This window comes from Mercenaria mercenaria, chromosome 10 (assembly GCF_021730395.1).
Source record: "Mercenaria mercenaria strain notata chromosome 10, MADL_Memer_1, whole genome shotgun sequence".
NCBI classification, from domain to species: Eukaryota; Metazoa; Mollusca; class Bivalvia; order Venerida; family Veneridae; genus Mercenaria; species Mercenaria mercenaria.
Genome location: NC_069370.1, coordinates 39,358,189 through 39,380,975, shown reverse-complemented (window position 1 = coordinate 39,380,975; position 22,787 = coordinate 39,358,189). Strand labels below are relative to the sequence as shown.

The 22,787-nt window shown below is 36.8% G+C and overlaps 1 protein-coding gene across 2 annotated transcripts in view; it reads left to right on the top strand.

The window, feature by feature from the left end:
• The window catches only part of LOC123561847 (serine-rich adhesin for platelets-like), a 33,364-nt gene extending 12,103 nt beyond the window's left edge, over nucleotides 1-21,261 (top strand). Inside the window, exons 7-10 of one of the 2 annotated variants that reach the window (XR_006688545.2) lie at nucleotides 3,912-4,069; nucleotides 4,677-4,790; nucleotides 5,807-11,508; nucleotides 11,552-21,261. Coding sequence is in view for 1 of the 2 variants with exons in the window: in XM_045354498.2 (XP_045210433.1) it covers nucleotides 3,912-4,069; nucleotides 4,677-4,790; nucleotides 5,807-10,684 (5,150 nt within the window). In the remaining variant the exon portion in view is untranslated. Of the gene's footprint in view, nucleotides 1-3,911; nucleotides 4,070-4,676; nucleotides 4,791-5,806 lie in introns of both variants that reach the window. The other variant, XM_045354498.2, reaches the window with a different exon arrangement.
• Nucleotides 21,262-22,787: the final 1,526 nt, after the last annotated feature.

Here is a 22,787-nt window from a genome sequence, read left to right as displayed (position 1 = left end):
TTAGCTCGACTATTCGAAGAATAGTCTAGCTATTCTACTCACCCTGGCGTCGGCGTCGGCGTCACACCTTGGTTAAGTTTTTGCATGCAAGTACATACAGCCATCAATTAAAGGCATATAGATTTGAAACTTATTTTTTCTTTTTCTAGGTCAATTAGCAACCTCTCTGGGTCAAGTCCCATAACTCTGACATGTATTTTGAGCAAATTATGCCCCCTTTTGGACTTAGACAATTTTGGTTAAAGTTTTACATGCAAGTTACTATCTCCAAAACTAATGCAGATATTGATTTGAAACTTCACATGTATCTTCAGGGTTATAAAACTAGTTGATAGCAGCAAGTCCCTTAACTCTGACCTTCATTTTGGCCAAATTATGCCCCCTTTTGGACTTAGCAAATTCTGGTTAAAGTTTTGCGTGCAAGTACATACAGCTATTACTAAAAGGCATATAGATTTGAAACTTATTTTTTCTTTTTCTAGATCAATTACCAACCTCACTGGGTCAAGTCCCAAAACTCTAGCATGTATTTTGGGCAAATTATGCCCCCTTTTGGACTTAGAAAATTTTGGTTAAAGTTTTACATGCGAGTGTCTATCTCCAAAACTAATGCAGATATTTAATTGAAACTTCATATGTGCCTTCGGGGTTATAAAAGTAGTTGATAGCAGCAAGTCCCATAACTGATATTCATTTTGGTCAAATTATGCCCCCTTTTGAACTTAAAACTCTTTTGATATTTAACCATTTTGGGTAATATTTTCCTGCTTCTGGGACAATATTTTGAATAGTCGAGCTTGGCTGTCTTACGGACAGCTCTTGTTAACTGTCCGTTCGTTCGTTAGTTTGTTCGTCACAACGTTAACTTTTTGCATGAAGGAATTTTACTCGCGAACCACTGCACCCAGGACCTTCAAACTTCACATGCTGATAGTACTTAATGATTACACGACCCCTATTGACTTTGGGGTCACCAGGTCAAAGGTTAAGGTCACCAGGTCAAAGGTCAAGGCGCTGCGGGGGCATTTGTCACTATTAGTTACAGCTCTTGTTGAAACAATATTGATACTGTTCTACAACTAGAATTTTTAAACCAGTTTTACAAAGCATCATTTACTCTGATGGAAATACACTCAATTATAAATATATGGTTGTCTGATTAATTGTTTTGTCACACTGAAAATATTGTTTTCTGGTCAATTTTCATTGTGGGCTTCTATGGGGAAATCTCATTTTTACGGACAATTTTATGAATAGAAAAAGTTTTAGTATGCAGATTTTTGTCAATTTTTTCATAGTTGTAAATGTAACTGTTGTCAGTCATTTTACTAAATGTTTAGGTCTGTGTGATTTCAGTTGGAGTCCTAACATTGCCACTTGTTTAAAAATTATCCATTGTCAAAATTAACTTTAAAAAAGATGGTACTGTTTAGCAATAATTGAATTTGATAGGTTTTTCTGGATAAATAACTTTACACCATCTCTTTTGTTAATCAAACATGCAGAACTACCTTGACTGTTCCAAAGAAATTAGTTATTAACTTTCATTTAAGTGTTTTTAGCTCACCTGAGCACGAAGTGCTCAAGGTGAGCTTTTGTGATTGCCCTGTGTCCGTCGTCAACAATTTCACTGTTAACACTCTAGAGGTCACAATTTTGACCTAATCTTAATGAAACTTGGTCAGAATGTTACCCTTAATAAAATCTTGGACGAGTTTGATATTGGGTCATCTGGGGTCAAAAACTAGGTCACCAGGTCAGATCAAAGGAAAAGCTTGTTAACACTCTAGAGGTCACAATTTTGGCCCAATCTTAATGAAACTTGGTCAGAATGTTACCCTCAATAAAATCTTGGACGAGTTCGATATTGGGTCATCTGGGGTCAAAAACTAGGTCACCAGGTCAAATCAAATCAAAGGAAAAGCTTGTTAACACTGTAGTGGTCACATTTATGACTAAACTAGTATTTTCATTAAACTCAGTCAGAATGTTAATCTTGATGATCTCAAGATCCAGTTTGAATCTGGGTCATGTAGGGTCAAAAACTAGGTCACTAGGTCAAATCAAAGGAAAAGCTAGTTAACACTCTAGAGGCCACATTTATGACCATATCTTAATGGAACTTGGTCAGAATGTTAATCTTGATGATCCATAGGTCAAGTTCAAATCTGGGTCAGGTGGGGTCAAAAACTAGGTCACCAGGTTAAATCAAAGGAAAAGCTTGTTAACACTAGAGATCACAATTTTGGCCCAATCTATATGAAACTTGGTCAGAATGTTACCTTCAATAAAATCTTGGATGATTTAGATATTGGGTCATCTGGGGTCAAAAACTAGGTCACCAAGTCAAATCAAAGGAAAAGCTTGTTAACACTGTAGTGGCCACATTTATGACCATATCTTAATGAAACTTGGTCAGAATGTTAATCTTGATGATCTATAGGTCAAATTTAAATCTGGGTCAGGTGGAGTCAAAAACTAGGTCACTAGGTCAAATCAAAGGAAAAGCTTGTTAACACTCTAGAGGCCACATTTATGACTGTATCTTCATGAAACTTAATCAGAATGTTAATCTTGATGATCTTTAGGTCAAGTTTGAATCTGGGTCATGTGGGGTCAAAAACTAGGTCACTGGGTCAAATCAAAGGAAAAGCTAGTTAACACTTCACATTTATGACCATATCTTAATAAAACTTGGTCAGAATTTTGATCTTGATGATTTTTAGGTCAATAGGTCAGGTGAGCGATACAGGGCCTTCATGGCCCTCTTGTTTATACAAGTTAGTTGAAGTTATAATAAGGGACTGTACCAAGTAACAGAATATATTTCAGTATTCTCAAGAATTACAGCGCTCCTGTATTTATTAAGCGACTCTTACTTTTGATAAGTTTTAAGCATAACTACTTGAAATTTTTCAAATAATTTTATAGAAATGTTCCTTTTGTGACCTTCTGTGTCGCTGTTCATGTTAATTCATTTTATCCAAACCCCCCCCCCCCCCACCCCATAACCATGAGGGGCTGCAAGAGCTAAAAATAGAAAATTCTACAAATGGCATCTCCTAAACAAATGAGACAAATTAGAAAGAAAAGTTCCTCAGGGTGTCCTACTTAAATTGATAAATTCAAAGAAAACATGGCTTTGCACAGTGAGTTTTTCTACTTCTGCCTTCTTGGCTTTATGAAACACTTTGGAAATCTTCTCTAACTGTCGAATTTGACTAGTTTTCAAATAATTTGATGGAAATGTATTTTGGATAACTCTCTACCAAAATTGTTACCTGCTTGAGTTGTGGCACGTACTGTGACTTAGTTGAAATATCAATTTTGAGGACCATCATGGCCCTTTTATATTTAATTACACTCAGACTCTTGCTTTTATAAAAGGAATAAGTTGAACATGATTTCTTTGCTATAATTGTCCTCTAAAGCTGTTTTGTTAACAACTGAATTTACATCACTTGCCCTCTGTGGCATAGGTCCAACTTCTTCAGGGAAAATGAAGCCCCCATGCTTGCTTTTTACGTTTAATGGATTTACCAGGGTGATTCTCCTAGTCTAAAGTTATGCCTAGAGTGGTTCTTTAAGTCTTTCTGCACCATTAAACTTTAGCCTGCTAGCGGCAAGTGATTCTGCCTTTGTGACCAGTGCAGACCAAGATCAGCCTGCACATCCATGCAGTCTGATCATAGTCTGCACTGTTCGATATTCAGTCGGTAAATCTTCAGTAAACACCCCTTCGAATAATAAATGGTACTGTCCAAATTCAATGATGGATCAGTCCATTTTAGAAATTTAGCAGGCTATTAAGGGTTAAATTTGAAAGGTCTCCATTTGACATTACTTATTTGAATGATGTGACCTGAAACCAAATTGAACTAACAAACAAACTTTTGTTTCTCTTTATTCAGCAATGGATGGTCAGATTATATCAGGGCCAAACAGTCAAGGTTTATTGATTCCGGCAGCGTCTGTGGGTCAGGTTGGGACGTCAAGCACAGCAGCAACTCTTAGTACTAGTGTGGTACCAACTTCAGCAATACAGACCGTTATGACTTCACAAATACAGGTAAAGTTTTGATATAATGCGTCAGTTGTTGCTTCATCAGGGTCATGGAGGTCACTGACTTTAAATCCCTTACCCATTATGAAGTTTGGCTCGAAACCCTGCTCATATCTTTCAAGGGCTGGAGGGTAGTTTGGGTCAGAGACTACCCAGGTACCTGTCTCTGCATGGAATAATTTCTCGAGGGTCAACTTTCTACCCAACAAAAATACTTTGTGGGTTGGTAAAATGACCTACCATACTTTTAATCAAATCTATTTCATTTAAATTCTGGTTCATTATCCTCCAAGTTACACACTTATAGAAACTTTAATCTTGCTTTTTCTGTTTTTATATTTTTTTTGAAGACAGACTTTACATAAAAATGAAGTAAGGAAAAACTGAGTATTAAAAATGCTCACTAGAATTATAGAAAATATCAAAGCCAGTCCTTGTCAACCAGTAGTATTAGGTAGTATAGTGCATTAAAAATCTGTTAGAGATTTATTACATTCCTGTACTTGATTTGTCATATATATAAATGCACCGATTTGTATTTGTGATTAACTATTAACATTGAAAGATGTTTAAATACTGTTTACTGTCTAATCTACTGCGCTTGTTTTTACAGGGCTCAACAGTTCAAACACAGAAACCAATTTCTTCTTCACTACCAGGTCCTCTGCCTAATGTCTCAAATAGCAACCAGCCTAAAATAGTTAGCATTCCACCTGGGGCACCAAATGTAAGTGGTTTCTTAACTTTGAGAATTTTTTCGACTTTGAAAACTTCTTCAGAAATGAAGATGCTTCCTGTAAATGAAAATTTTTTTTAACAAAACAACTTTAAGTTCAAATCGAGCAATATTTTTTGTTTCAGATCTCATATATGGGAAAAAGGTATTATTCATGTAGGTGTACTATTGAAATTGTGAGAAATCCATTTTAGGCACAGTTGTTGAAAAGCATTTACCTCTTGACTCTTGAATGATATATAAAGGCTTTATCCATGTGAATTTATCCTGTTGAGAAAGACCAGGGAGGGTCGTAATCCCGAATTCAGAAAAAACACATAAGTTAATTTCATGCAGAAAGAACTTTGTGTAGGAACAAAATTAACTTCTTTCCGAATGTTTTAGATCTTAATCAGTCCTTTCAATGACTGATCGTGTAAATTTTTTTTTTTTTTTTTTTTTTTTTTTTTTTTTTTTTTAATTTAACATCGCACCGACACATGATAGGTCATATGGCGACTTTCCAGCTTTAATGGTGGAGGAAGACCCCAGGTGCCCCTCCGTGCATTATTGCATCACGAGCGGGCACCTTGGTAGAACCACCGACCTTCATAAGCCAGCTGGATGGCTTCCTCACATGAAGAATTCAACGCCCCGAGTGAGGCTCGAACCCACATCGATGAGGGGCAAGTGATTTGAAGTCAGCAACCTTAACCACTCGGCCACGGAGGCCCCTTGTCATGCTTTTGACAATCAAATTTCACCTCTATGATACTATTTTAGGGTTTATAGGTAAAGGAATTAGGCATGAATATTGTTTTAAAAAAGTTTGTCTTTTTAGTGGCAACAAAAATCATAGCCCTTGTAGTAGTTTTGGTAAAGCCTGAAAAGATGTTCATGTTCACCTTATATATAGTTTTTATATCAAAAACAATTATGACAGGAAAATGCAGTCTTTTAGACTGCAGTTTGTTTGTTGTTATATTTTAACTGTTTGTTTTTATGTCTGCTTATATTATAACTTTTAGGTTGGAAGTGGTGGTATAGCGGCTAATGGGAAGCCATCTGGTACGCCTATCCTTCTGAGCCTGCCAATCAATGGTCAGCCCACCACTGTACTGCTAGATCCGGTAACCATGCAGGTTTTAGGTACGGTTCAACCAGGTCAGCAGCCTGTTCCGCAACAACCTTCAGCTGCTGTCAGTGGAGTTCCCACTACAGCTGCCGTGCAACCACCAGTCAGTGCGCAACCCGGTGCAACAGCAAATAAGAACAAAAATAAAAATAATGCCAATCAGCGAGCCATATGTCCGAAACCCCTTGGTGGAGAAGGCTTTAACCGCCAGTCAACTCCTGTTAAGAAGAAGAGGCCTCCACCGAAAACTGCTAACAAAACCAAGGAAACTGCACAAGCAGATTCTTTGTCTGAATCTCTGCAGATACAAATTCCAGAGTCTACGACAGATCCTGAAGTTTCTTCAGCAGTGTCTTCAGAATCTACAGATATTCTTGCTAAAGCAGCTGAATCAATCTTCTCTCCACCTGCAGGAGAAGTTGCAGGTGTTGGAGGAGCATTTTACAATCCTGCAAATGAAGATAACCCTCTTCATATAGACACAAGTGCAACTGAAGTGGAAGACGATTTAAAATCTCCAAGTAAACAATCGAAAAAACTTACTAATGTAAGTGTTGCAAATACTGGAACGTTAGAAGATAATGTGCTAGGTCTGAATTCAGTTGCTGAAGGAGCAAAGGCAATAAATGTATCGAAGGTTGTGAATAATGCTGGAAAAAGTGAGGAATCAAATGCTGATAATGTGACTTCTCTGTCAGTAACCCTCGAGGAAATTGCTGGAATGCAGTTCAGTGAAAGTGTTACAAATATATCTGACAAAAACAGTGAGATAATGGTGGTTAGTGAAACCAATAAAGTTAGTAAGAAAAGTAAACCAAGTTCGTCAAAAAGTAGCGAAAATAAAAAGGAAACTGAAACTAAATCTGGTCACAGATCTGGTGGTTCAAAAAATAAATCTTCGAAAAAACTAGTAGCAGAAAAAAGTAGTGTTTTAGAATTAGAAAAAGTTGATTCAGATTCACAAATGGATATTGAGAGTACTTTGATACATATCCCAGACAATATTACATTCAGTGAGAATGATTTATCAGATGTTTTGGATCAGGTCGAACAGTTAGGAAGTTCTGTGTCAGAAAGTGCAAATAAAGGTCAAGCATCAGCCAAAAAGTCAAAATCTAAGAGAAGTAAAGCTGCTGATCCAGAAAGTGAACCGAGTTCTAAAAAACGTAAAAGTAGCAAAGATGTAAAAGATAGTTCTAAAAGTAATACGCCAGCAAAGGAAATACTCAGTATGCCATCGTCATTATCAGTGTATGATTTTGACGATTCAGACGATATTGTGCCATCAATTTTACCTCTTAATGGTAAAGATTTTACTGCCCTATCTTCCACTCCTACGAAAACGGAATTAGGTGTTACCGACTCTGAAGACTCACAAAAAAGTGAAACAAAGTCGAAAAATAGTGCTCAAACTAAGACGAAGAAAAGTTCAAAAAGTGCTAAGAGTTCAAAAGACAATGAAGTCAGTTCACAGAAGGTTGTGAGTGATGATCAGTCAAATAGTTTGTTATTTGAAATGAAAGATCTAACAGATAGTGATAAGAAAACATATGAAAATAAAGAAAATAAATCTGACACTAATAACCAGACCAAAGTATCTGCAGCTCTACCAAGCATGCCGGAGATTGACACCACAACAAGTCTCTTTGGGTTTCCAGTTCCAAAAAAATTACAGCGTCCTGACATGTCGTCTCGCGCTCAGCCGACTCCGAAAATTGTGTCTCAAGTATCACCAAAGCCAAGCTCACAACCTAACACTCCTTTAGTTTCACCAAAACAACCCATGACTTCACCAAAAACTGTACCTGGTATGGTTTCTCCCTTACAGAACAGTTTCTCACCTGAACTTGTCTCTCCAAAACTTAGTATTGTCTCTCCTATTCAGGGGATTCTTCCAGAAAACGATAATGTTACGTCTTCACCAAAGCATTACACGGAAATGTCACCGATAAAAAAGCGAACACCCCCAGAGAAACTGGAAAGTATGAAAGTTAGCTCATTTAGTGCCTTAAATTCTGTGCCATTGTCAGATGCTTCCACCGATTCATTTACTCCAATGGATAGTAGTAAACCAGCTGTAAGTTCACAACCCATGGGTGTGATAACATCTGCAAAAACACTGCCACCATCTGTTCCTGAATCGAACAAACAGAGTAACGAACCTAAAGTTCCAAATGAGCCAAATACTGTGTTAAAGAAGAATGTATCGGAAAACGTTCAAAGCTTGCCGAGTAGCACTCAGTCGTCAAATGTAGGACAGAAGCCGCCAAACAGCGGAAGAAATTCTTCTACAAATGTGGAAAACAAATTCAATGTTACAAGTGTTCCTGCATCTAATGCAAATAGTATGCCAGTTTCTGCTCAAAGACCATCTCAAACTTCAGTTAATTCCTCGCAAAATAATAGGTTTGGAAATCAGTTCAACAGTGATCCGGTTTATGGTTCGCTATCAGGCATGAATAATAGATCTGTACCCAAGGACACTACTGCTCGCTCAAATGGTGGAATGAATAATTTTTCAGTACCATATTCAGCTGACTCGATATTCAGCTCGCATGCAGAAAAGGTGATAAAATCACCACCAAATGTGAACATATCGACTTTAAATGTTAAACCAGACACTTCTAATTTGTCAAAGTTAAGAAACACAGGTAATCCCTACTCAGTTGATAGTTTTGTACAGTCTAGTAGGGAAGAAGGCATAAGACCAAGACCAGACACAATTGGAGCTCACTCAGACTTAATCAGCAACAACGACTTAGCTAACACGACAAATGACTTTTCACGATTGCAGTCGGAGAGCTCACCAGATGGATTTAATTTTGCAAACATAGGTCTGAATCTGCAGCCTATCACAAGTAATATACCGGCCAGTTTTATGGACACATCAAGCACGACAACATCCAACATGTCATCATCATTTTCATTTTCCTTATCGTCAACATCATCAACAGTAACGACAAGTGCAGGTGGTATTGGTCATCATCAGTTTCCATTTTTTCCGCCAGTTTTATCGTCTTCTTCAAATGTGCCATCTTCACAGACCAGTCTGCCAGCAACAATGTCAAATATGGAGATGTTTGATCAAAACAATAGTGGTAACAATGTCATACAAAGAAATAACACAGTCATGCATCAAAGTGGCAATAATTTGCCAAGAGGCGACAACAGTCATATTTCTAGAGTTGATTCAAGTAACGTACCAAGGGGCGAGCCTCTGCAGAGAAATGATAAGGGGCCGCCACCAATCAGGTCAGATGACAGTAATCGAGAGCAGGGAACCAACCCATCATGCAGCAAGCAGAAAATGCCTAAAGGACAGGGTCCGGCTATTATACAAGAACCGTTTTCATCATTCCCAAACACAAGCGGTGGGCCAGACAACAATTTCTTCCATGATTCACAAATGAAATCTAACGTGGGTAAAAGTCCAACTGAACAAATGAGAAAGCCGCCACCACAGGATAAAATGATGGAGATGAATAGTTCGCATTCCCGCAGTAGTAGCACACAGTCTTCTATGTCAGATAAGAGGGGCAATACCATGGATAGATCTCCTCAGATGATGAACAATTCCCAGCCTTATTATCAGTCAAATTACCCGTCTTCCAAATCTTTGAACACTCCACCTTTGCACCATATGATGCCCCCAGATGAAAGAGGGAGAACCATGACAAACAGATCACCTTATGACACCCCATTTCCCCCACCCCCATCTTCTCAAGGTTTTAATGCCATGGGTCCAAGTTACAGATTTGATAGTGGGCCACCAAGCTTTAGTAGGGATAATTCTGGAACTCAACCATTGAGTCATACCCCTGTTAATTCTGGAGGCAGGAAGTCTGCAAATCCTCCTCCCCCTGCTCAAACATCTGTGGTTAAACCTCCCCAAAAACAATCTGCTCCTCCACTAGTGCCAATGGGTGGGCCTCCACAAGCACCCCCATCGCAGGCTCCAAGGCCTACACCTCAGAGTCACAGAGCAACTACGCCCCATGGCAACCAGGCAGGTCCCACTCCCACACCAACTGGGGTCAGTCAGTCAAGGCAGTCGAAACAGCCTTCCCGTAACTCCAAGCCACCTTCATCAAAGAAGTCAAAGACCTTGCCATTTATGGAAGTGGACAGTAATTTGTCAAACTCCATATTTGAGACTAATAGGAGTATGACTCCATTCTTCCCAACTATGCAAAATCTTTCTCCACAATCTAGGATGCAACATGAAGGGTCACCATTCCTTCCTGGTAATTTCTTTGGTCCTGGGCCAAGGTTTCCTAATTCCAACACACCTATGCCAAAGAATTCAGACATTGGTGCCCCATTTAACCCATTATTCCCTCCAAGAGGGGCTCAGAATGGTCTAGGTTTAAACTTTCAGCCTGGGTTTGGAATGAACATGAATCCATTACATGGTAACCATGGAAATGCCCCACAACTAACTCCACACACAGCTCCACACATGGCTAATTTCAATTTAAACAACATTTTCTCAGATGGTGCATCACAAAATGAGTCTTCCCTCAACATCTCGCCAATAAAATTCCCCCATACTAACACAATGTTACAACATCAGGGCATGGAACATAACGCCATGCAACACCATCATCAGTACAACAGGGGTCATCCATCAGTCATGTCTATAAATAGCATCCTGGGGCCCAATCACCATGGTTTTGATGGAAGAATGAACACGTCCATGGCGGGTCCGTTCCACAGTCATGGCCACCCATCTTTCATCCCACCCCTGAATTTCTCCATGCATGACCATTAAATGTTATTATCGGTTTATAATGCAGTTGCAAGGTTTATTTGGCAGTGGACATGATTGTACAAGTCTAAGTTATTTTTAGTTTGTTCAACTGTGTGTATTCTACAGGAAAAAAACTGACAAAAAATTAATGTACAAAATAATTTTTTATGGAGATTTTTAAGTATTTTTTTTGTACAGTTATACATAGGTTGTGCTTACTGGAGATATAAGCTTAATGTTTACTAATCACGTGCTAATATGAGATGAATTTCCTATGAAGAAATTATGTAAAAGTAACATTTTACTGACTCGAATTGAATTATACTTTAGTTGTTACTGACAAAAAGTGATCACAGACTTGAAAAAACCTGATTTTATTTTTAACATTGTTGGGAGACTTTGTATGCTTTTTTAAAAACAATTTGATATATCCAAGCCAAAGCTTGATTTATTTAATTACATGTTAAATTAATATAACTATTATACACAGATTTATATCATTTTTATCAAACAGAATCATCGTAAGTGTATGTATAATTGTGGTGTTATTGGACTTTGTGATTCTTATCTCCCATGAGCTTTAGGTTGGGTTGTGCTCTGTCCAGTATCTATTTTCTGTGTAGTAACAATTTATTTGTTGTTTTATTTTATCAGATTTGGTAAATTTTTGTTGATGGATTGTACAGTTGGTCAAAACTAGCTCATCAGGTCAGAAATCAGGCTGCCAGGTCATAAACTAGCTCACAAGGTCAGAAAGTCAGCTAGTTGATTATTCTTGTCTGTTACAGCAAGGAGCAGATAGGTCATAAACTAGCTCACAAGGTTAGACTGCAAGGAGCAGATAGGTCATAAACTAGCTCACAAGGTTAGACTGCAAGGAGCAGATAGGTCATAAACTAACTCACAAGGTTAGAAGTCAGCTCGCCAATTATTCTTGTCTGTTACAGCAAGGAGGAAAAAGGTCATAAACTAGCACATCAGATCAGAAATCACCTGCCATTTGATCTTGTCTGTAATAGCAAGGACCAGTCGGATCAAAAACTATCTCACCATGTCAGAAATCAGCTTGCCAATTAATTTGGTTGATTAAATTAAGGACTGATGGTGTGGGGGTAGGGATGTGTGTTGGTTTTGGTCTTTAGGGTTTTTGTTACCCTTTCTGTAGAGGAGAAAACATTAAATTTCAGATATATCTATTTAAATTAAATTTACTTTATCTACTGGTTCTCTGTGCAGACATCTTTTGGTGTCTTAATTTAGTTTGATAAAAATGCACAAAAGAAACCGTATCAAATTATGGTCAGAAACTGGTCTGTTTAGAGTTGAGCAGTTCTCTTATTTTAGATAATTATCATTATTTGAATATCATTTATTCATATTAATAAGTAATATAAAGATAATAAAGATTTACAAATGTTTGATAATGAAACAGGATATGATACTGTTCCCCAGTATTGTTCGATTATATCATGTCTGCTTACATGTACATATAATATTGTTGCAGTTTATTTTTTGCATCCATGACAAGAATATCAAAGGATCATACATTTTTACAAGCAATATTACTGAAGTTTTCTTGTTATAATTTACTTTGTTATTTTTGTGCTAAGCCTTTGCTGGTCTTGTGTCGTTTACAAAAGAACTAGATTATTATCGGTATTCATGTAAAAGCCCAGGCAGGATATTGTTTTTTTGTACATAATTGTAAAAGCATTGCAACACTTTTACATCTGAAATATTAATATGTATTAAAGGAAAATATGTGTTGTTTTTTGAAGGGGTTCAGCAATAGCTTTTTAACATTTTACTCTGTGAATAAAAGGAAGCAAACAGAAATAATTTTATCAGTAAAATTCTTCCTATAAAAGCTATTACATGACAATTTATGGTACATCAAAAATAAATGAAAAATGATCAAATGAAATATCTGACAATATTTATTATGCCCCCAACTTCGAAGTTTTCTTTTGTTGGTTGTCAATAATTAGAAAATGCTTGATTCCCAATGCTCGGACTTCATAGGGTGATTGCATGTGGTCAGTAGATGACCTCATTGTTTGCAAGAATGGGGCAGTAGATCACAGGTAAAGGCCATAGTGACCTTTTAGACTGAAAACTTTTTGAGGCCAATGATTAAAGAAGGTTTTAGCCTACAGTTGTTGAAATTAATAGGAAGATTACCTGTGGTCAGTAAGTGAGTCGTTTAATTTGAGCCGTGCCGTGGGAAAACCAACATAGTGGGTTTGCGACCAGCATGGATCCAGACCAGCCTGCGCATCCGCGCAGTCTGGTCAGGCTCCATGCTGTTCGCTAACAGTTTCTCCAATTCCAATAGGCTTTAAAAGCGAACAGCATGGAGCCTGACCAGACTGCGCGGATGCGCAGGCTGGCCTGGATCCATGCTGGTCGCATACCCACTATGTTGGTTTTCCCATGGCACCGCTCATTTGGTCAAAGGTCACAGTGATCTCAAGACTAGAAATAGTTTCTGCTCTATAACTAAAGCCCACTTAGCTCAACAAGGAGAGTGCAGGTCGCGTGGTCCTGAGTTTGATCCCTGGGTGGGCCGTATGTTCTCTGTGACAATTTGATAAAAGACATTGTGTCTGAAATCATTCGTTCTCAACCTCTGATTCATATGGGGAAGTTGGTAGTTACTTGCGGAGAACAGGTTTGTACTGATACGGAATCCAGGAACACTGGTGAGGTTAACTGCCTGCTGTTACATAACTGAAGTACTTTTGAAAAATGGTGTTTAAACCCAAAACAAACAAACCATAACTAAAGAATGCTTTAGCCTTCTCAAATGATTGCCTGTGGTCAGTAGATTACCCCTATTGTTTCAACAGTCAGTATATCAAAGGTCAAGGTCGCAGTGTCTTCAAGTTTAAAACTGTGTCTGCTCAATAACTAAAGAATGCTTTGGCCTACAGTCCTCAAACTTCATAGGATGATTGCCTGTGGTCAGTAGATAACCTCTATAATTTTGGTGAGCAGAAGGTCAAAGGTCAAGGTCATTGTTTCTGCTAGACTGAAAACAGTTTCTTAGAGGAATTTTATATCCATCATTCAAAAAAAGAACCTTTTATGAAAAGATAATTGGTCAATATTTATTATAAAATGTCATTAAGTATATACCAAAGACTTTTAAGTTTTCCCGAACTTCAGTCACTAGTTGAAATGTGAATATAAGCTGTGTGAATGAATACCAGATGTTTTTGATTGAATGTCTAGTAGTAGAGTTGAAATCCCATAAAAACTTACAGACTGTCAAAAGTGCGAAAATGGTGCTATAACCTGTATATAAGAAAGTGTATATTATGAAATTTTTTTTGTACATTTGTTGAATGAGAACTGGAACTGATCAGAGAATTTTAGTAACATTTTAGGTAGATTTTTATACATTAATGCCAGTTAGAATGCAATTAAATAAAATGATTCTATATATATATTTATTCTATATACTAAAGGTATGCTTTTAAAATGAGTTTGTAATGTTGATGCAGAATTAGTAATTGTGTAGCTAATCAATTTTATCACATAAAAGTCTTTTATGTCAGTAATACTGTAAATATGTTTTTTCAATCTGTGCTTTGAAAACTTTTAATTTTTTTAACGATGTATAAACTATTTTTTAGCTCACCTGAGCAATGCTCAGGTGAGTTTTTCTGATCGCTCGATGTCCGGTGTCCGTCGTCTGTCTGTCGTCTGTCTGTCGTCTGTCTGTCAACATTTAGCTTGTGTATGCGATAGAGACTGTATTTTTCAACTGATCTTCATGAAAATTGGTCAGAATGATTACCTTGATGAAATCTAGGCCGAGTTCGAAAATGGGTCATCTGGGGTTAAAAACTAGGTCACTAGGTCAAATCAAAGAAAAACCTTGTGTATGCGATAGAGGCTGTATTTTTCAATTAATCTTCATGAATTTTGGTCAGAATGATAACCTTGATGAAATCTAGGCCGAGTTCGAAAATGGGTCATCTGGGGTTAAAAACTAGGTCACTAGGTCAAATCAAAGAAAAACCTTGTGTATGCGATAGAGGCTGTATTTTTTAATTAATCTTCATGAATTTTGGTCAGAATGATAACCTTGATGAAATCTAGGCCGAGTTTGAAAATGGGTTACCTGGGGTCAAAAACTAAGTCACTAGATCAAATCAAAATAAAACCTTGTGTATGCGATAGAGGCTGTATTTTTCAATTAATCTTCATGAGTATTGGTTAGAATGATTATCTTGATGAAATCTAGGCCGAGTTTGAAAATGGGTCATCTGGGGTCAAAAACTAGGTCACTAGGTCAAATCAAAGAAAAACCTTGTGTATGCGATAGAGGCTGTATTTTTCAATTAATCTTCATGAATTTTGGTCAGAATGATTGCCTTTATGAAATCTAGGTCTTGTTCGAATATGGGTCTTCTGGGGTCAAAAAGTAGGTCACTAGGTCAATTCAAAGGAAAAGCTTGTATATGCGATAGAGGCTGTATTTTTTAATTGATCTTCCTGAAATTAAGTCCAAAATGATAACCTTAATGAAATCTAGGCAGAGTTTGAAAATGGGTCATCTTGGGTCAAAAAGTAGGTCACTAGGTCAAATCATAGAAAAACCTTGTGTATGCGATAGAGGCTGTATTTTTCAATTAATCTTCATGAATTTTGGTCAGAATGATTATCTTGATGACAACTAAGCCAAGTGCGAAAACGGGTCATCTGGGGTCAATAACTAGGTCACTAGGTCAAATCAAAGAAAAACCTTGTGTATGCGATAGAGGCTGTATTTTTCAATTAATCTTCATGAATTTTAGTCAGAATGATTGCCTTTATGAAATCTAGGTCAAGTTCGAATATGGGTCCTCTGGGTTCAAAAAGTAGGTCACTAGGTCAATTCAAAGGAAAAGCTTGTATATGCGATAGAGGCTGTATTTTTCAATTGATCGTCCTAGAATTAAGTCCAAAATGATAACCTTAATGAAATCTAGGCAGAGTTTGAAAATGGGTCATCTTGGGTCAAAAAGTAGGTCACTAGGTCAAATCATAGAAAAACCTTGTGTATGCGATAGAGGCTGTATTTTTCAATTGATCTTCATGAAATTTGGTCAGAATGATAGTCTTGATGAAATCTAGGTCAAGTTCGAATATGGGTCTCGTACTCTGGGGTCAAAAATTAGGTCACAGGTCGAATCAAAGATAATACTTATTTATACTCAAGATTTTTGCTCCAATTTTAATGATAATTTGTCAGAATATTTTTTCCATGAAATCACTAGGTCAAACATATTTACACTGTTATGGTGTGTTATGGTGTGTTTCTCAGGTGAGCGACCTAGGGCCATCTTGGCCCTCTTGTTTAAAGTTGCACTAGATTTTTTTTTTTTTTTTTGCAATATCATCTCATTTTTGTCTGTTCAAAAATTATCATTGCGGTAAGTACAGAAGCTGCTACCTGTTACGTCCCGTTCCAGAAAAGTTCCGCTGTCTTTTTTCCGACTATACTTCATTTCATTCCATCCTAGATTTATTTAGATTATGTTTATTGTTCTCAAGGCGCTTTGTCTAATTTTGTGTTATCAGCTGTAACTTTAATGAACTTTCTGATTTCGAATGTTCTTTTAGCAATATGTACTTTTTTGCTATATATGGGCCTGCACAGTTAGCTCAGGAGATGGTGCATAGGGTTGTAAATTGCAAGTCAGTAAATTTTTAGTGAACACCCCTTTGAATTATAAGTGGTACTGTCCAAATTAAATGCTGGACCAGCCCATTTCAGAAATTTAGTAGGGTTAAGGTTAAGCTTGTAATTTTTGTTTTAGGAGCAGTTGTCACAAGATTTTCAAAATGAGAAGTGCATTGCATAAGCGTTTCCATTTGTTCGTTTTGCTCAAATCTTGGTGAAAAATAACTTTTACTGTGAGGAGTTTATGTTTTCAGATCAGAAAGTCTTAATTCCTGGAAGAAGTCCCGGTTTAGTAAAATATAATCATGCAGGGCATTGCACTTTGTTTATTTTTGTGTGTGCTTTTTTCATTGCCTGATATGCAGTTTTTCAGTGTTTGTCCTTATCTAAACAGGTGCATTTGCCTGACATTTATGTTATGTAGAACAAAGTATCTTTGTGTTCGTAATGTATATAATATAGAACAATTCTTCAATGTAAATTTAGTACAGTTCATTGAATTATTACTGATTTAAGGTAGCGGAACTGTAATGACACTGGACAATTTCCGTTTGAGTTCATATTCTGATTAGGCAGTTTGGCATACAAGGAATGGTTTCCTTTACAACCAGAGAATGCAGAAACCACTGAGAAAATGTAATCGAATGATTTTCATTAACCAGAGAACGCAGAAACCACAAACGGAGAAAATGTAATCGATTGATTTTCGTTACAGGTCCACTATCTTAAAAAGGTGATTTTTACAGTCAAGACAATGAACATTGTTAAAAGGAAGGTAGATCTGATTTTTAGCTCAACTATACGGAGTATAAGGAGAGCTATCCTACTCGACCCGGAGTCTGCATCCTTCCGCGTCCCCACCTTGGTTAAAGTTTTTTTTACACTTTCTCTTTTTTCTTCTTATCTCTGTTATTACTTGATGGATTTGATTCAAACTTAAAATAGTTATTCCTCATCATCACCCACATCATCTGACATAAGGGCCTTAACTCTGGCACCAATATTTCATGATTTATCCCTTTTCACTTAGATTTTCAGGTTAAAGTTTTGATGCACTTTCACACTATCTCTGTTATTACTGAATGGATTTGATTCAACACCATCACCCACATCATATGACACAAGGTGCATAACTCTGGCACAAATTTTTCATGAATTATTCCCCCGTTTTACTCAGAATTTCAGGTTAAAGTTTTGATGCACTTTCACTCTATCTCTGTTATTACTGAACGGATTTGATTCCTACTTAAAATTGTTGTTCAACATCATCACCCACATCATATGACATAAGGTGCATAACTCTGGCATCAATTTTCATGAATTATTCACCCTTTTTACTTAGAATTTCAGGTTAAAATTTTGATGCACTTTCACACTATCTCTGTTATTACTGAATGGATCCACCATTGGAGTCATTAAACACTCCAGTGACAGCTCCAGTTTCCTCAGATGTGCCCAGTTTCAGTATCCAGCATCGAAATAATGGAGCGCGCTGTCTCCTGTGACGGCTCTTGTTTTTGTTTTTTTTTGTATGAAATCTTGAAATATGAATTACATTTTGTAATGTTCTTGTTTTTCTAAATGTTGGCATATATTCTCTGTGATACCTTGTTGTTAACCTACCTCTTTATTCTACAACCCTAATCTCTTTTTAATATCCTTCTTAGGCTTTCATGAAAAAAATATTTGTTTGCGTTAACACGACCTACCCGTGAAAATGGCTGCGACCCAACTTTTTTTTCTGGCCAGTCAGATAAAAAAAATTATTTCCTATATGATTATATGCAAAAAAAAATGCCCTACCTACCTACACACACAAAAACCTTTGGGTCGCGTTACCGCAAACAATTTTTTAATGACGGCCTTATCCTACTAGTAGTACCTGGTGTTACTATAAAGCGATAAGGAAAGAAATACAAAAAATACACAGTAATACTGTGACTGTTTGCACAAATATATTCACAGGTTCACTTCCAGTAACTAAGAATTTACCCAGATTTTCTCGTAATTGATAAGACATGTATTTGAGGACTTGTCATAGTCAGTTCAGTTATATTAGTGTTATGGTTGGTCGACCCTTCTAACTCCATAGACTGGCAGTGCTTAGCTTCATGGTTGGTAGATTCTTCTCATTCCATAAACTGCAATGCTTAACCATTTCTCTGAATAAAGGGACTTGCCTTGGGATTTTCCCTTAAAGTTTTGAAAATGAGAAAACACTTGAATTTAACAAAGAGGTGAAACAATGTACTGTTTATACTCGGCTATATGGGAGAGCACTTATAAGACGGGGCATTTCAGACAATGCTAATTTAAATGCACACTGATTAATTATTAAATATTTAGGCAATTTCTCTACCATGTTTTTCATGGGGTAAAATTTGCTTTGATTAATGATGATATTTGGCTTGTGACATCATCGAATGGTCCTCTATTAAGATTGTTTAAATTGTGCCTCTGGGATGAAAAGAGTTCCCGCCCCGAGGGTCCCAAGTTTTACATCGACTTACATAGGAAAAAACTTTAAAAATCTTCTTGTTTAAAACCACAAGGCATAGGCTTTTGATATTTGGTACGTTGCCATGCCTAGTGCTCCTCTACCAAAATTGTTCAAATTATGCCCCTGGGGTGAAGAGGCCTTGCCCTGGGGGTCCCAAGTTTAACATAGACTTGTATAGGAAAAAAATCTTCTTGCCTGAAAGTTCAAGGCCTAGGCCTTTGATATTTGTTATGTAGCATTGCCTTTATGATCGCTAACAAGATTGTTCATATTATGCCCCTCGGTTGAAAAGAGACCCCGCCCTGGGGGTCACTTTTTATATAGGAAAAAATACTTCAAAAGTTGTCAGGTCATATTTCCTAGACTGTTTAAATATAATTACCTGATGACCCCAAGTGATTAGGGTTGACCTTGACCTACTGACCTACTTTCTTGTTTTTTTAAGATACAGCCTTGAAATTTGGATGACATGTACAGTTTTGCACACCGATTTTAAAACTGACTTTCAGTGACCATGGATGTGACCTACTGACCTACTTTCTAAATATTTTACTATCAGTTTTCCATTTGAAATGTGGCTCATATTACTCAGGTGAGCGATCTAAGGTCATCATGACCCTCTTGTCAAATTGTATCTATACATTTATTATCATGATATATAATACTGAATAATTTGACATCAATCTCGAGGCAGTCCCTTTAAAATCAAATCCAACGTCCTGACTGGAAGTTGAAACTCGTTCTCTTGAATTCCTAGCATTTTAGTTCGAGATAACCGAAGTTCCATTAAACATTGTATTTTGTGCACGTGTTTTTGAGACAGGACTTGAAAATATCTTCCAGATAGCCGGAATTTTAAGATAAAAGAGTTCCAAGTTATCTAGTATCAGCTGTATTTTATTGTTATGTAATCTAAATACACAGGTACTACATTCCTTGCTCTGAGCTGTAACTTACATATTTAAACGGAATAGCAAAAGTTCAATGTCCTATACATATGTATTAGCATTGGTAATTAAGAATAATATATTTGCATTTATACATAGTTGATGTTTGATAAAGCTTTTTGCTATGCTTTCAGTCTTGATTTGTGTACTTGGCTTGCATATATCATTTATTTATAGAACAAAGGATTAGTGGCAAAGCATTTCAAATGTCATAAGGCCATATTATATTATTGACTTAAAACACTGCCATATTTGGAAAGACGTTACCGAGTAACGTTTGTTTCAGTCTACGAATTAACAAATATCAAATAATTGAGACTGAGTGGTTATGTCCTATCACATACTTCTCTCCACTTGTCAGGACGGCTACCTCGGGCCTTTCTCCACAGAGTTGGAAAGTTGTCAGATGAAATTGTGTCAGTGTTACTTTAACTCCAACTTAACAAACATATGTAAGTAATAGAGCTGTAATTGAGAAAAATTTGTTAGAATTTATAGATGTAATAACCATTTTATGCCCATATTTTGAAGAAGAGGGAGTATACTATAATACTCTGGTTGGTCAATTGGTAGACTCTTTGGTTTCCGATAAAACAACTAAAGAATGCTCTGAACTATAGTGGTCAAACTTCATAAGATGATTGCCTGTGTGCAGTCATACTTCGTAACCTTATTGTTAGTGGTCAGTAGGTGTAGTCTTAAGGTCAAAGGTTAAGGTCACAATGAAGTGTGGTGTAAGATATACAGCTTGAGAATGCTTGAAGCCTTTGACCATCAGTCTTCGTAACATGATTGCCCATGTTCAGATGGTCAGATGTCAAGGTCACAACATGATAGAGTGAAAATTACACTGTTACCTCACCTCTAACCATCATGGCGGCAATAAGTGTTTTACAAACAGCTCTTAATTACTTACAAATTCATTTTCAAATTCTTAATATCTTTATTTATTTATTTTACCGTTAAATTTCAGTTATTTGTTGTGTGTTTGAATATGCTTTGGACTGTTTTGCATTCAGATATTGAGAAATATTCATTATAGTTTCATAAGAGATGTACATTTTTTTAAAGCTAATTTTCATGTTGCTTATATACCAAATTCAGTGTGACATTAATTTTACTATTGTGTAAATTACTAAGATCTTGTACAGAAGATACTGTGTATTCATTCTCTATGCACAGTAAGAATGTTTTCATTCTGTATGTACAGAAAGATACTGTGTGTTAATTTGTTTACTGTGTATTCATTCTTTGTGTACAGTAAGATGCTGTGTATTAATTCTCTGTGTACAGTAAGATACTGTGTATTAATTTTTTTATGTACAGTAAGATACTGTGTATTAATTTTTATGTACAGTAAGATACTGTGTATTAATTTTTATGTACAGTAAGATACTGTGTATTACATTTTGTATTTTGTTACTGCTCAGCCATCTGTTCAAACATAATGCTTTAAGTAAAATAGATCAGAATAGCATCAGTGAGTTGTCTTATATAAGTCCAGAGGTCCAGAGGCAGAAGTTACTTCTAATTTGTATGCTGTTCTAGTATATATGGTGTCAATGTTTAGCACACTTTAATAGATGATATACAGTGCCCCAGAACCATAAAGCAAGCTATAACTAGAAGATGCTTTTGTAAAAAAGCACATGTCTCCCCCAAGGCATAGTTGTACAGGCAAGAAGTCAATAGGGGACAGGAGCGAAAGACAAAGAGACATTGGTGGTTGGCTGCAATAAGGATCATCTACTTGGCATGTCCAGTCATCCCACTAAGTTTAAACATTGTAGGCCTAGTGGTTCTCCAGTTACCGTTCAGATGCATTTGCAATAGCGTGCGAGTGGTGAAATTTCACATAACAAGGTGGAACATAGTTTTCAGCAATTGTTTATCGTTTTTTCTTTACAAATGGCATTCATTTTCAAAGGGAGACAACTTTTTCTCAAAGATTACTTAAAATAATCCAAAAAAGTTGTTTCCCTTTGAAAATGAATGCCATTTGTATTTAAAATAATCGGGAACAGTTGTCTCCCTTCGTAAATGAATGCCATTTGTAAAGAAATAAAGATAAACAATTGCTGAAAACTGTGTTCCACCTTGTTATGCGAAATTTCACCACTCGCACGCTACTGCAAATGCATCAAAACAAACATGTGTAACTGTTCTTTGAAAATGGTGAGTTTTTAAGGCGTTTAACTGTCCGGAAGTGGAGCCCCTTTAGGCAGCCCTTTTCCGGAATTCAATGTTTATATCAGTATACTGACACTTGTTTCGTAAAGTAATATACATGTTTTACATGCTGTTCAATTTTCATGTCAAACAACTCTTTCTTTCTATGATTTGGTGTTGTTTGATTTTTGTTTCTCAAGGCCTCCATCGAAACCTTAAGTTTCAACATTCTGGGAAAAGTGGTTCCCAAGTTATTGATTGGAAAGTGTTTTCTATGTTCAGCCCCCTGTGAACTTGACCTTTGATCGAGTGACCCTAAAAACTATATGGGCCATGCATCTACTCTGTAAGTCCTATCACACTATGAAATTTGAAGGTTGTAGGTCAAATGGTTCTCAAGTTATTGACCAGAAATGGATTTCCATTACCTGTCTGCTGTAACCTTGACCTTTAATAGACTGACCCCAAAATCAATAGAGGTCATCTACTCTGTATGTCCAGTCATCCTATTAAGTTTCAACATTCTGGATCAAGTGGTTCTCAAGTTACTGACCAGAAACGGTTTTCCATGTTCAGGCCACTGTGACCTTGAACTTTAACAGAGTGACCCCAAAATCAAGAGGGGTCATCGACTATGCATGATCAGTCATCCTATTAAGTTTCAACATTCTGGGTCAAGTGGTTCTCAAGTTACTGACCGGAAATGGTTTTCCATGTTCAGGCCCCTGTGACATTGACCTTTGACAGAGTGACCCCAAAAATCAATAGGGGCCATCTATTTTGCGTGACCAATCATCCTATGAAGTTTCAACATTCTGGGTCAAGTGGTTCTCA